This window comes from Fringilla coelebs (assembly GCF_963513975.1).
Source record: "Fringilla coelebs genome assembly, chromosome: Z".
NCBI classification, from domain to species: domain Eukaryota; kingdom Metazoa; phylum Chordata; class Aves; order Passeriformes; family Fringillidae; genus Fringilla; species Fringilla coelebs.
In genome coordinates, this window is record NC_140031.1 from 63814746 (window position 1) to 63830398 (window position 15653).

At 43.6% G+C, this 15653-nt stretch overlaps 1 protein-coding gene across 2 annotated transcripts in view; it reads left to right on the forward strand.

The window, feature by feature from the left end:
* Positions 1-15653, forward strand: part of RNF38 (ring finger protein 38) — a gene marked incomplete at its 5' end in the record, with an annotated part of 111562 nt that overhangs the window by 53801 nt on the left and 42108 nt on the right. The window contains one exon of one of the 2 annotated variants that reach the window (XM_084225338.1): positions 1217-1287. In XM_084225338.1, coding sequence (XP_084081464.1) covers positions 1217-1287 — 71 coding nt within the window. Of the gene's footprint in view, positions 1-1216; positions 1288-6643; positions 6753-15653 lie in introns of those variants that run through there. The other variant, XM_084225339.1, reaches the window with a different exon arrangement.

Sequence of the window (15653 nt, forward strand, 5' to 3'; positions counted from 1 at the left end):
ATATTATATTAGATATATAATATAATATAATTATACATAATATAATACATAATAATAAATTGCCTGTAATGCAAGGTCCACATTTATGAATTTTAATTTATTAAGCAGTAAGTCTTAGGAATTTCACCTCTTGAAATTATTTTCATGATCCACATGCATAGATGCCTGAAACAAGTTTATATGTATTTGTTATAATTTGGCTGAATTTAACTATTTTTTTGTTGTGTATTTTCTTGTTTTAGACCAATTCAAAAGGTTTTATTTTACATCAATTCTGCCTCTAGTGTAATGGTCAGAAAGATATCAAGCTTTACCTTTAACACTGTGTTCTCCTGAGTTTTGTAGCTTGCTTTTGAGCTTAAACTGATTCCAGTTCAAGAAAACATGTAGAGCACTTCTAGTAAAACACTTGCCGTATCCATAAGTCTAAAGAAGTGGGAGGGGAGCACTACATATTTCAAACAGTTTAAAACTGGTTCTTTTTTTCCCTTTTCACCTTGAAACTTCAACTGTATAGTGATTTTTTCTTTGCCTTCCCTTCCTACAAAAAATACACAGTATGATCATGCATTACTGCTGTTGAAGCCAGTACAATGATTCCTATGGCAAAATAATATTTTTTCTGAAGTGGTAAGTCAGAAAGAAGCTTTGTAAAATATTTTCATATATTCTTTGGACAGAAGTCTCAGGACTGGGGTTAGCCTTTGTAGGGGTATACTGTCCCTTTTGTTCCTAGGCTTAAAGAAACTTGTATAGAAACATTAAGCAGGCAGAAATCCCATTACAAGAAAACTGGACACAATTAAAACTTTGACCTTGGAATTTTCCTCTTTTATTCTTAATATATTGCTGGAATGAGGCTGCTGGTTTGTGGTTACCCAGGGTGCTGAAAATGTTCGGTAGTACAGTATATAAATTTGAATTGCATAGCTTCTCCTTATTTTTATGTGCACATATATAATTTAGTGCATTTGTTTGTTTTGGGTTGATGAGCTAGCTATAATTCTATTCTCTTTAAATTTTGCTAAAAAAATATATGTGGCACACTTATAAAATGTCTCTCTGATGCTTGTTCTGTTAGCAAACCTAGCTGTTCAGCTGTTCTAAATCTTAGAGAAAAGAAAGTTTGCTAAATTCACCTTTATTTTTAGTGTTCACAGAAATTGGGTTATCATTTTAGTTATTTTTTTTTCTCCCTTCCCTCCTTGTTTTCCAGGTAGTATTGGTACAGCGTTTCAATGCCACTCAATCCATCAAGATCACATTTGTACTGATGACAGTGACAAGGTGAGATTTATGTGAATGTTTCATTCACAAGATGAATATGCATTGCAGGGTTTTTATGTATTGTTTTTACTACACAAAGATGTATTGCTTTGCAGATATAGTAGTCAGTTTTCAGAGTTACTTTTCGAACTGTCTCTATCGTAGTAAGATATATATTTTTCTCCAGACAATCTTTCCAACAGTTAATGAGAAATTTGTCTTTAGTACTGTATTTTTTTTCTTGCTTGTATTCCTTTGCCATATTGACACCAATGACAGCAATGGCTTTGCCAATTTCTAAATAAGGTAGGGTGTCTTGTCTCTTCTGACTTTAGAGATTAGAGCCTAGCTAAGTGTTCAAAGCTTTTTTTTGGGGGGGGGGGGGTGGGGGGAGCTGTTTCACAGTAGCCATATTTTTCTGTTTTTGAATTGGGAATTGAAGCTTTTACGTATTAGGACTTCATGTTCGGTGGTGCATCTTCAAAATAGCAACTTGTCTAATCATGTGCATGCATTTCCCTAACCCTTTTTTTGCATATTGCAGATTAGTTTGCTTGGGGGTCAGTAGAGTACTGAAAATTAAATTTTCAATGATACTTGGATCACTACTGTAATTGTGGCATATAAAAAGGAGTAGTTTCGACAATTAATTGCTTGTGAGACTGGCTGTTGATGGTTTTACCTTAAGCTTTATTGTCTGTTAATACTGCAAATTGATTAACTTTAGTTCAACATGTGTCTTGCATTGTATGCAAGTATGACACGTCATAGTAAACTAACTTCTTGGCTTGACATGTCTGGAAAGAGGGGCGTATTGGTCAAATTCTAAATAATTTTTCTTGGGAAGTGAAATGCAACTTGTGATGATACTGCCTTAATAAGTGCACTAAGCATTGTGCTTTGAAACTCTGGAATAAGTTAATTTTATAGTTGTTCCAGCTTATCCTAGAGCTAGAGTTGTTTTCAGAAAGGGCTTCTTTTAGTGATCTACTGCCTTACTATGTTTTTTTTTTTCCTCTCTCACTCTCCTTCCTCCAGTTTTATGGGGAACTTTTTGTTAGTTTCTTTTTTTTTTCTGTTTTGTTTTGTTTTGTGGGGGGTTTAGGGGTTTTTTTTGTTTGTTTGGAGTTTTTTCTGGGTGTTTTTGTTTTCTTTCCTTTTTTTTAGTGTCTGGGTGTTTTTGTTTTCTTGTTCGGGTTTTTTATTTTGGAGGGTTTATGGTTTTGGGGTTTTTTTTGGTGTGGTTTAGTTTTTTAGTTTAATTTTATTTTTAGCTACTACCCTAGATTTGGTTACTGGTTCATCCTACAGATACTGATCAAACATGCTATCTAGAGCATGGCTAACATTATGTTAAGTTTCCACTTGATTATCTGGTTAGCTATTTTCAACATTATTCACTGCTTTGTTTTTTGGGCCTTGTGTACTCTGCAGATTCTTAGGTGAGGAGTGGGTGGGGGAAGTTTCATTTCACAGTCATACTAGTGCACCAACCTAACCATTTTCCTTTTGTGAGCCATTACATGAAAGACCATTTCTTGTGTTACACTGATTGTCTTTCCATAGTTTTATTTCATATCAAGGCAATTAAAACTGGCTTAAATCTTGTTGGAAAATCTGTTTGTTAGGTGCTTCACTGGTTTGGGGGCAAGGGAGTAGGAAGGGCTGTGGCAGCTCGCTTGGTATAAATTTCAGAGGAGTGGTTGTTTGGCACACCATCTGCCTCCATATTAATAGAGGAATTGGGCCAAATGTTATTTTTTGCATATTTAGAGATGGTGGAAGAAAACAATCTTTCTCCTTAGGGCTGATTCTGCACCAGTTGAGAAAGAACTTCCTACTGTAAATTTTAGTTAAGTAGAACTAGTATAAAAAGCAGAAAGACTGTGGGTTTGGGTCTGTTTAAGAGACATGTTTTCCCTCAGGTGTCAGGTTTATTTGGTAAGGGTTTGATTTTCTGTAAGAATACGTGAAGCTGTCTGACATGGATTTTATAGGAAATTCTAGGTGATTCCTTGATTAAAATAACCACTTGTTTGGAAAAACAATGAACCATCCTCTTGTCCAGGTCCCTCCCTTCCTGTCCTTCAGGAGTGTCAACCACATCATTCTGCTTGGTGTCATCTGCAAATTTGATGAGGGTGCACTTGATCCTTTCATTGTTTCACTAACAAAAGTATTGAATAACACTGGTCCTGATACAGATCCCTGTGGGACACAACTTGTCACTGATGTCCATTGGGACTCAGAGCTTTTGGCCACTGCCCTCTGGATGCCCAATGATTGGGGTCTGTTGGGTTTTTTTCAAAGGGTTTGTGTATATGGATAGACTTTTTTAAAATCATAAATAATGCTTCTAAAAGTAACTTGTGCTAGGGTACAGTTGCAATCCCCCCTCACTCCTTGCTTGTATGTGTTTACATTCTTGTATTAGTTTTGGTCACAGTTTCCACTGTGAATTGCTTTGAAAATCAGGTTCTGATTTATTCTGCTATTACTGAGAGATACCACCTGTTCATTTTGGTATGACTATAATTTAAATGATGCTAAATGCTGGATTTAATTGATTTATCTACAAATTTATTAATTGTTGGGCCTTTTTATATTCATTCTAGAAACTCTATGAAAAGCATGCATTTAAAATAGTTTGACATACCTTTGATTAATCAATAGGCATATTTCAGCAAAATAATTTACTACTTCTTGCCTGATTGCACAGAACTGGTTTTTGCATTTTAGAAGAAATAAAAAGGTTGGTATTTGACTGGCAATCCACATATATTTTACAGTAGTTTCTCCACAAGCCCAGATGGGATTTTCTGGACAAGAGCATGAGAAAAGTTCTACACCACACATGCTAAAGGAATGTTGCAATCTTAATGAAAACAATTCCTAGGCTTCCACCCAGTTACTTGATTTTGTTGACTTGGCACATGAGAATCTTGAATTTATGTTCAGTGACATCAGCAGGAAACCAAAGTGTACGATTTTTCTTATGTGGACTCACTGCATTTAAGAGGGATGTGTCATTGTTGAGGGCATTTTGGTAGTACTAGGAACTTGTCTAATTTTGTAGCACCAAAACCAGTGCTTCTTGTATTACAGAGAAATCTAATATAGCATAAGTATAAAATACATTTCCCATTTTACTTTGTGTAGTAAAGTGAATAGAATTGAGATTTATTTAAAAATATTTGTTGCTTTGGTGGTGGGAGCTTTTAAACCTCAGTGTGTGAGTCAGGACACTGTTTTTTCTTGTTTGTAATTTCTTTGATTTTTGCTTTATACATATTGAATAAAAGAAGTGAATGAGTCTCTTTATTGAGGACAGCATTTAGGGAAAGGAGGAACTGGTATTCCTTAGTATATAACTTTAATGATCAAGCAGTGGATTCCTACTAGGGTTAGAGATATATCTCTATATACTCTGCAAGTATATCCTGCAAGTATACCATCCTGCAGAGGCTTTCAATCATACAAAGTTTATTTAGCTTTTAAAATACTTTTTTGTCCCTTGGGTGGCTGTTTCACCGGTGGTGTGCTTTCATTAAAGAATGCTGACTTATCTTGAAAAGCAAGTCCAAAGATGCAATCCTTAACTACTCTTGCAACATCTCTTTTCACAGATCTCATCAAGTTACCTATTTCATGCAGTTAAAAACCAAATTGGCCACCTAGTAGTAATGACAAAAAAAAACCACTGTGGAATTTTTTCCAGGGAAATTTCCAGGGAAAAAATCCTCTGGAATTTTTTTTACTAGAACTAAGGGGCTGGTAATTCTACTTAGCTTTTCTCCTTTTTGGCTTATTTTCATTTATTTTACTTTCACAGTATGTATTTCTTTCTTTTTGATACTTATGACTGAAATACATAGCTACATAATTTGTTTTACTATTTCTAAACTTGAAATTTCCCAATTATAGTTGGTACATCTTCCACACATATTTTGTGTTACCTGCTCAAGGTGACCCTGCCTTGACAGGGGAACTGGATAGGATGATCTCCAGATATCCTGTCTAACCCTAACAATTCTGTGCTTCTTTGAACTTACTCTCATTTGCCTGTCTTAATGACATTGTCATGGACATCAGGTACTCAATCTGTAATATAGAGGCCTGTCACCTCATTAAAAAGATGTTTTCACTAGAAGGGAAGTATTTTTAAGTTCTAATCCTAACATAAAATTGATCAGCTTTGTGTTCCACTTTGGATGGTGCAATGTCTGGTAGCATAAGCCTACGAAATTCACATATAGCTGAACAAAAAAGTGATTGACAAATTCAGGTATTTGAAGGACCCATCACATTTATTTGTGCATGATGTATTATACAGGACTACATGCATCTCTTATGGGGAATGTGTGAGGGGCAGTACAGAAAAATGGGAATATCAGGAGGGATTTCTTTTGTCCCCTCCAGTTTCAAAACTGGAAAATTTTCTTGTCCAGTTAGACAGGTCATTCTTCATGGCGTGTATGTTGTCACATCCACATGCCCACACACTCTTAGTCGCAGTTCATTCTGTCTATGTTTATTGAGCAGCTTTACACCTTTTTCATTTCACCTCTGCCAGCTACAAGGACGTCATTTACCAATTTTCAATCACTTTTGTGCCTAGTGAGTCATCTCCTTTAGAACATTAGTTCTTTATACCTACAGCAGATGTGTTTTTGTTTTCCGGGATCAGAGTTGGGAAAAACTTTATTTACGTTGAGGTAGAAAGTGCAGGGAGGCTGGAAAGGTGAAAATAAGGCGGTAGTATCTTATTTGAGGGGAACAGCTCAAGTAAATCAGTTCTGTGAGGCTCCGTTTGCTGCCTTTGCTGATCCGGGCTGTATCCCGAGCCCGTACCCGTGTGGCACCGTCAGCAGAAGGCAGATCCTCTTTCTCCAGGGACTCTCGAACGGGGGTTAGAGCCAGGTAAGGATCGGTCTCCTCAATCGACAGAACCAGAGGACGTGCCCTCAAGCTCAAGGCCTCGGGCTGGACATGAGGAAGGATTTTTTTAGCGGGTGGTCAGACCCTGGAACGGGCTGGCGGGGAGGCGCTGGAGTTGCTGTCGCGGAAAATGCTTAAGGAAAGACTGGACGTGACACCCGGTACCGCGGTCTAGTTGACAAGTTGAAGATGGGCCCCAGGCTGGCCCGCAGGATCTCGGAGGTGTCTCCCGGCGCTGTCCGCTCCCCGATCCTGTGAAACCGAAACTAAAACGGGGCCGGGGTGGGGGGAGGGCTGCGCCGTCACGGCGGCGCGCAGGCGCGTTGGACCCGCGGCCGCAGCCGGCGCAGACAAAGAACGCCTCGCGCTGGGCGTGGTGTGACGTCACCGGCCAGCGGAGAGTGACGTCACCGGCGCGGAGGGCGGGGGGCCGCGCTCCCGGAAGCGCTGGCGGAAGGGTCGGGCCCGGCCCGGGGCGGCCGCGGCGGCCCCGAGGTTGTGGCGGGGCAGCCCCCGCAGGAGCCGCGGCGGAGGCGGCGGGGCCGCAGGTACCGGCGCGGGGAGCGGCGGCGCGCGCGGGGCGGGGCCTCGCAGACGCCGCCTGGTGCCCGCGGCTTGTCAGCCGGGGAGGGGAAGGGGCGATGTCTCGGCGGCGCCGGGCCGCCCTCCGTACAGGTAGAGGGTGAAGGAGGCCGTGTGGCCTGGGCCGACGGGGAGCCCGAGCTCCTTCCACGTGGGCGGCGCGCGAGGTGGACGAGAGCTAAGGAAGGGATGCAGTTGTCTCATGTTTTAAAGCTGCTTTATCTGGTTTTGCAAAAGGCAGAACTGGAAGCTGAAAATTACCGGACTTTCCAGGGTTGATTTGCTGTGTGCTGTCTTCGAGACAGGGAGGTTAATGCGCAAGGCGTTAGCAAGTGTTTCTGAAGCGCTGAACGTCCTCCCATCCGTGTAGTAAAATGACTTTTTAAAGTATCCGTAATCCCCTTAAATTAGTCGAAAGAACAACTGTTTAAAGTAACACTGATTTAGCAAGCATACACACTAGGGCATTCGGTATTTTTTAGTGTGCATGAGTTAATTCCTATTCCTCAAGAACACAAATGGGATTTCGTTTTTTTATGCTTGAACTGTAAAAATTATATATTGTTTCCTTAAGAAGTGTGTTTTTGTATTGCCTGTGCATTGAGATCTTAACTGAGGACACCCATTTCAAATTGCAACTGTTTAGAGCAAGTAGCTTAGTTAATATATACACAGAAGGTCATTGAATTGGAAGTCATGACAATGTTGATGAATGTATAGCATTTACATTTTGAAAGAGATTTTTGAGGGTGGTATTTGAAGCAGACCTTCATTTTCTGATAAGTTCTTCATGTGTAGACTGGGACAGCCAGAATGGGAAGAATTAATAGGAGTCTACCATATTTGAGTACTGAATTACATTGCAGTTTGATTTGCTGTTGCTGATGAGGTGCTTGTTCTTAAATGTCATTCACTGAAGCAACTGCTTTGGTTTAGTTAGCCAAATTTATGGTATTTATCCACATCCTTGGGATCTTGCTGTCTGCTGACCTAACAGACTTCTTCACTGCTTTGCAGGATTACATTACCTTTCTTACTGTCAAGGGGGTATTGTGGCTGTGGTATTAGAAACTCACTGCTCTGAGAGAGGAAAAAACTCCTTTTGGATACTAATGTGCACAGTAAGAGAAAGGAGGGTGCAGTCATTAGACCATTAAGTCCAAGATGGAAGAGCAGGTAGGTTCTGTGGCAGGTTTCATGGCTAATGATAGTTCACAGTAATCTTCTTTAATCACCAAATCTCTCGGCAAAATTTGTCCTGGTTTAGGGCAAATTTGGGAGAGAATCCCCAAAGAGGAGAAAGCAAACTCACACAGTCCCTCCCCCCAACCGGTTCAGGAAGAATTCCTCGGAGAGAAGTGGAAAGAACCTGTTTATTTAACAGGCACAGCACCCCCAGCACACAAAATGAACAATACCGGATGACAGCACTGTTTCACCGCCCTGAAAAAGATGGCAAATTCAGAAAGTCTCTCTCTGCAGGGTGGTCGCTCTGGTATCAGTCCCTCCGGCACTGGGGCAGCTGCTGCAGCCACAGGGTGCAAACTCTTGGTGTTCCCAGGTCCCAGTCCAGAGCAGGTTTGAGTAGATCCAGAAGAGGAAAGGAGAAACAGTCCAGGATGAAATTTGGACTGTTTAGCTAAACTAACTAATGAGAAGAAGCAAGAAGCGAGAGCAAGCAGAAGCAAAAGTAAAAGCCAAAAGCCAAGCAAAAAGTAAAAGCAGCACTATGTACTGCCCCGTCTGTATGTCCTGCCAGCTGTGGGGGAGCAGCTGATAAGGAGCCAAAACAAAACATTCCCTCTTCAGAGCCAGTCTTGAAGGCACAGAACATAATATCCAGCACAAACCACACACACGAATGGGGATACAAGCATGGAATGGAGATACAAGCATCGTAACATCAGCCTACCATATTCCACCCCTTATCCCCATATTGTCAACATACTACTACCTATCATGCATTTTATTCACATAAAACTTCTGTCTGTTCCCCCAAAAATTACAAGCAATGCCCTTCATGCCCTCATCACATCCCCACACCGGACCACTGAATCCAGGCCCCATACTACAGAACTGCAGGATTCTCCACTTTCACTTTACTCACTCAAAACTCCATCTTTCATTTGCTCAGACCTTCGACACTTACACATTTCCTTCTCCACCTTTCACTTGCTCAGACCATCAACACTTGCACGTTTCCTCCTATCTCATGTCTGTATGGTTTAATGTAGACAATGGCAATAACATCTAGCAAACAGTCATATTTGCATATCATTCTTACCCCACAATCAGATCTCCCTGAGGTACACATCGTGTCATTCCCTCTCTTTGCATAATCCACCATGTGCAACCTGGTCCCTGAGCAAAGACAACCCCACAAATGGGTTTGTCTGTACTCGAGGCAGAATTGATCCTCACGGTCCTCCCTAACAAACCTCTGACATGTACCACTGGGACTTTATCTCCATCTGTTATATTCAGGGACTCAGACTGGACAGGACCTGCTCGGTTGGTGGAACCTCAGGTGTTAACCAACCAGGTAGCCTTTGCTAAATGCTGCTCCCAATTTTTGAAAGATCCCCCACCCAAGGCTTTCAACTGGGCTTTTAGTAATCCATTGTACCTCTCTACTTTTCCTGCAGCTGGTGCATGGTAGGGGATATGGTACACCCACTCAATGCCATGTTCCCTAGCCCAGGTGTTGATAAGGCTGTTCTTGAAATGAGTCCCATTGTCTGACTCAATCCTCTCAGGGGTGCCATGCCTCCAAAGGACCTGCTTTTCAAGGCCCAGGATGGTGTTACAGGCAGTAGCATGAGACACAGGGTAGGTTTCCAACCATCCTGTGGTGGCTTCTACCATTGTGAGCACATAGCGCTTGCCTTGGCATGTCTGGGGAAGTGCGATGTAGTCGATCTGTGAGGCCTCCCTGTACTTGGACCACCGCCCACCGTACCACCGGGGCTTCACTCGCTTGGCCTGCTTGATGGCAGCACATGTCTCACAGTCATGGATGACCTGACAAATACTGTCCATGGTTAGATCCACCCCTTGGTCTCGTGCCCACTTATAGGTGGCATCCCTGTCCTGATGGCCTGAGGCATCATAGGCCCATTGAGCTAGGAACAACTCTCCCTTGTGTTCCCAATCTGGGTCTGTCTTGGACACCCCTATGTTTACAGCCTGGTCTGCTTGCTCATTGTTTTGGTGCTCCTTATTAGCTCTACTTTTGGGGACATGGGCATCTACATGGCAGACTTTCACTGGTAGCCTCCCTACCCTGGTAGCGATGTCTTTCCACTCATCAGCAGACCAAATTGGTTTTCCCCTATGCTGCCAATTGGCCTCTTTCCACCTTTCCAGCCATCCCCAAAGAGCATTAGCTACCATCCACGAATCAGTATAAAGGTAGAGCCTTGGCCATTTGTCTCTCTCAGCAATGTCCAGGGCCAGCTGAACAGCTTTGAGTTCAGCAAGTTGGTTTGGTCCACCTTCTTCAGCAGCTTGTGCAGCCTGTCATGTGGGGCTCCATACAGCTGCTTTCCACTTCCAGTTTATCCCTGTGATGCGACAGGAACCGTCAGTGAAAAGAGCATAGCGTGCTTCCTCTGGTGGCAGTTGGTTATATGGAGGAGCCTCTTCAGCCCGTGTCACTGGTTCTTGTTCTTCACCTGTGACACCAAAATTCTCACCTTCAGGCCAATTTGTAATTACCTCCAAAATCCCAGGGCAATTCAGTTTACCTATACGGGCGCGCTGAGTGATAATTGCCCCATGTAGCACTGGTGGCATGGTGGGTGGAAGGAACCTTGCCTTTGAACATCCACCCCAGCACAGCTAGTCGGGGTGCCAGGAGGAGTTGTGCTTCTGTACCAATCACCTCTGAGGCGGCTTGGACTCCTTCATAGGCGGCCAAGATTTCCTTCTCTGTTGGAGTATAGTTGGCTTCAGAGCCTCTGTAGCTTTGACTCCAAAATCCCAGTGGTTGACCCTGAGTCTCCCCTGGCACCTTCTGCCAAAGGCTCCAGGACAGGCCATGGTTCCCGGCTGCAGAGTAGAGCACGTTCTTCACATCTGGTCCTGTCCTGACCAGGCCAAGGGCTACTGCATGAGCAATTTCCTGCTTGATCTGGGCAAAGGCTTGTTGTTGCTCAGAGCCCCAGTGGAAATTGTTCTTCTTGCGAGTGACCAGGTAAAGAGGGCTCACGATCTGACTGGATTTGGGAATGTGCATCTTCCAAAAGCCTATGGCACCTAGGAAGGCTTGTGTCTCCTCCTTATTGGTTAGTGGAGACATAGCTGTGATCTTGTTGATGACATCTGTAGGAATCTGACGTCGTCCATCTTGCCACTTCACTCCTAGGAACTGAATCTCACGAGCTGGTGCCTTTACTTTGCCCTCTTTAATGGCAAAACCAGCTCCCAGGAGGATTTGGATGATTTGCTTTCCTTTCTCAAACACTTCCGCAGCTGTGTTCCCCCACACAATGATGTCATCAATATACTGCAGGTGTTCTGGAGCCTCATCCTTTTCCAGTGCAGTCTGGATCAGTCCATGGCAGATGGTTGGACTGTGCTTCCACCCCTGGGGCAGTCGGTTCCAGGTGTACTGCACTCCCCTCCATGTGAAAGCAAACTGAGGCCGGCATTCTACTGCCAGAGGAATGGAGAAAAATGCATTGGCAATGTCAATAGTGGCATACCGCTGTGCTGCCTTGGACTCCAGCTCGTACTGGAGCTCTAATACGTCTGGCACGGCAGCACTCAGCGGTGGAGTCACTTCATTCAATGCACGGTAGTCCACAGTCAATCTCCATTCTCCTTCAGATTTACGCACAGGCCAAATGGGGCTGTTGAAGGGTGAGTGGGTCTTACTGACCACCCCTTGGCTCTCCAGCTCTCGGATCATCTTGTGGATGGGAATCACAGCATCTCGAGTGGTTCTATACTGTCGGCGATGCACCATGGAAGTGGCAAGTGGCACCTGTTGCTCTTCTCCTTTCAGAAGTCCTACTGCAGATGGATTCTCAGACAGTCCAGGCAAGGTGTTCAATTGCTGGATGCCCTCTGTCACTACAGCTGCTATCCCAAATGCCCACCTGAGTCCTTTTGGGTCTTTGAAATACCCACCCTGCGGGTAGTCTATGGCCAAAATACATGGGGCCTCTGGGCCAGTCACAATAGGATGTTTCTTCCACTCATTCCCCGTCAGGCTCACATCCGCTTCCACCAGAGTGAAATCCTGGGATCCCCCTGTCACACCAGCAATAGAAACTGACTCTGTCCCCGCATGTCTCGATGGGATTAATGTGCACTGCGCACCAGTATCAACCAAAGCTTTACACTCTTGTGGTTCCGATGTGCCAAGCCAACGAATCCACACAGACCAGAAAACACGATTTTCCCTAGCCTCTACCTGGCTAGAGGCAGGGCCCCTCTAAGCCTGCTTATCCTTCTTTCCCTGGCCATATGTCTTGGATGTTCCTTCAAGGGGATCGGACATGTCATCGTCATCATCGTATCTGGCAGTTCGGCTACGGGCAACTGGAGCTGCTTTCCTTTTGGTGGAACTCCCTGTCTGAGCCCTGTCTTCCTTCAATTCAGGCACCCGTCGTGCCAGAGCAGCAGTAGATTTCCCATCCCATCTCCTCATGTTTTCTCCACAATCACGCAGGAAGAACCACAGCTCAGCTTGTGGGGTGTACCTGCTCTCTCTATCTGGGGAACGCCTGTGTTGGGCACTAGAACCCCTGATCTGTACTGCTGAGATTTGGAGAAGGTCTTCTTTAATCTCCTCTCTGAGCTTCTTGTGATTCTCCTCAATCTTGTCCTAATTTGTGTTTCCACCGCTGCGATTCTGGCATGTGTTGGGCCATGCACAGCGTCTGCATACGCTCGGAGCTTCCTTGCCATATCCAGCACGGTCTCATCCCTCTCATCCCGCTTCATTATGGCTAAGGCAGAAGCATATTCATGTGGCCCAAGTCGTACAAGTTTCCGCCACATCACAGATGTGCGTGGTACCAAGTCTGGGTTCCTAGTTGTTGCGTTATCTGAGAAGATAATCTCTGCCACTGCCATTTCTCTCAGGCATTGGATCCCTTGCTCTATGGTCTTCCACTGTGTTTGCTGCATATAAAGATCATCTGCACACAGGTATCTTTGTGCAACATTTTGCAAGACCCGTGCCCAGAGGCTGTGTGGATTATCCCCCCCTCATCATTCCCTGGTTGATGACAGGATCATGTGACAGGGATCCCAAATGCCTTGCTTTAGTGCCATCCAGAATTGTAGCCTCGCCTGCAGCATCCCAAAGACGGACTAACCAATTAATTATGGATTCATCAGGTCTTCGGGTGTAATCCTTCCTTAGGCCACAAAGGTCCTTCAGGGAAAAGGACTCAATATTGGCTTCTGATCTTGCACCTGCTGCTTTGACTCCTGATTTTATGTCAGGAGGCGTTGAGAGTCCTTCTCCTGCATCATCATCATCATCATCATCATCATCATCATCATCATCATCATCATCATCCACTGGTCGATTGGTCTTGCCCGTGCATTTTCCACTTCTAATGCTGGTAGCAGCAGCCATTGGTTTAGCTGCTGGCTTAGGCTCATTATCTAGTTTGGCTGCAGCCTGAGTGACTGGGATAGCTGCTGATTTATCTCCCTGCCCCCCTGCCTCTGTCTGCTGCCCGACAGTATCTAGCAGAGTGTGATAAGCATATGCCAAGGCGCAGCTCACTGCAATGATCCTTTCTCCTTAGGGTAATCCTTGTATTTCTCTTTCAGGTATTTCCCCACCTCAGCTGCGTTCTGAATTTGTTCATGGGGAAAGTCTCAGACTATAGGGTCAGAGAATTCCTTCAGGATTTGGCCCATATCCTCCCATTTCCCACACCACTTAGGATTTTCCACACCTGGGTCTACTCCTGGGTCAGGGATCTCATCAGCCCGTTTAGAAATCTTAGCCCTCATTCTAGAGAAGCAGCAGAGTGTATTGAGGAAGCTTACCAGGGTGAATACCAGAAAAATGATCTCTTTAACATTCAGGGGAAACGGAACATTCTCCAATAGTGATGTAACGGATTCAGAGTAGAAGAAGGAAAGCAAAGGCTGGAAAGCCTCATCCTCTGCTCCTCCTCTAACAAACTCGATGCATAACCATAGCCATGAACCATTCATACCTGGAGCAGACCCCAGCATGTTTATAAACTTCTTACAAATCATTACCACCAAGCCCAGCAGAATAGCTATTCTGGTCACTGCCCCTGTGCTGTAAAAACTAAGTATTAGGGACAATACTAGAGCTATTTCTGGATAAGAAAACAAACCTAGGGACCATAGAGGTATTAAAATCTCCAAAAACCCTAGGGACCAGAAATGCATGCAAGCCTTCACCCCAATAGACATTATGAATTCAAAATGCATGGTTATTTACTGCTTTATATGAACACAGAGTAATGGCAACCAAAATGCACTCAAAACGGGGTTTTCCCACTCTCTCTTGAGCCCCATGCGCTGGGCACCAAAAATTTGTCCTGGTTTAGGGCAAATTTGGGAGAGAATCCCCAATGAGGGGCCCCTCCAGAAAGCAAACCCACACAGTCCCTGCCCCCAACCGGTTCAGGAAGAATTCCTCGGAGAGAAGTGGAAAGAACCTGTTTATTTAACAGGCACAGCACCCCCAGCACACAAAATGAACAATACCGGATGACAGCACTGTTTCACCGCTCTGAAAAAGATGGCAAATTCAGAAAGTCTCTCTCTGCGGGGTGGTCGCTCTGGTATCAGTCCCTCCGGCACTGGGGCAGCTGCTGCAGCCACAGGGTGCAAACTCTTTGTGTTCCCAGGTCCCAGTCCAGAGCAGGTTTGAGTAGATCCAAAAGAGGAAAGGAGAAACAGTCCAGGATGAAATTTGGACTGTTTAGCTAAACTAACTAATGAGAAGAAGCAAGAAGCGAGAGCAAGCAGAAGCAAAAGTAAAAGCCAAAAGCCAAGCAAAAAGTAAAAGCAGTGCTATGTACTGCCCCGTCTGTATGTCCTGCCGGCCGTGGGGGAGCAGCTGATAAGGAGCCAAAACAAAACATTCCCTCTTCAGAGCCAGTCTTGAAGGCACAGAACATAATATCCAGCACAAACCGCACACACGAATGGAGATACAAGCATCATAATGTCAGCTTAGGACAAGGAACTAGATGCATACATAGAATAAATGTGAAGAAAGTTTTCAGGGAATTGTTACTTGGAGTTACACTACTTGTGAAAAATTGTATGTAGATAAAAGGGTCTTAAAAAGTAAAGATTTCACTATCTCCTTTGTGAATTTTTGTTATCTCATGGGCTTACAGAGTAGGTTGTACTTCATTTGATTCTTATCTGGTTCACTTTGTGGGTTTTTATAACTAAGCAAGGTATAATAAATATTGAAGTTAAATGTTAAGTCCTTTCTTTATACCTGTGCTGCTGTGGAAGTCACAATATATAATTGTCTTCTGAAATAGAAGGATTTGGCTCAGAAGCTAATATTAGTTGAATCAGTTACTGTTGTGATTTGTCAAGTTTATGTGTCAGCTTTTCTAAATATGTTTTTTTAATAAGGCTTATTGACATTGTAATAAGTGATAATTTTTATGATTTAAAGTGGTCTGTTAAGGAAGTCAAGTTATTTTTTCAACTTTTTGCTTAAAAAGTCTTTAAGAGTTGTGATGTTTTTTATGCAATGTCTTGCTAAAATATAAAAAATGAGTGGTTAGGGAGGGAAATTACTTCTTCAGTTCTACCTGCTATTGAATTGTAGTCTTGTACTATGAAACTGTGGTTTTGTCATAAGTCAAATATGTCATACATGTTTGTTTGTAGAG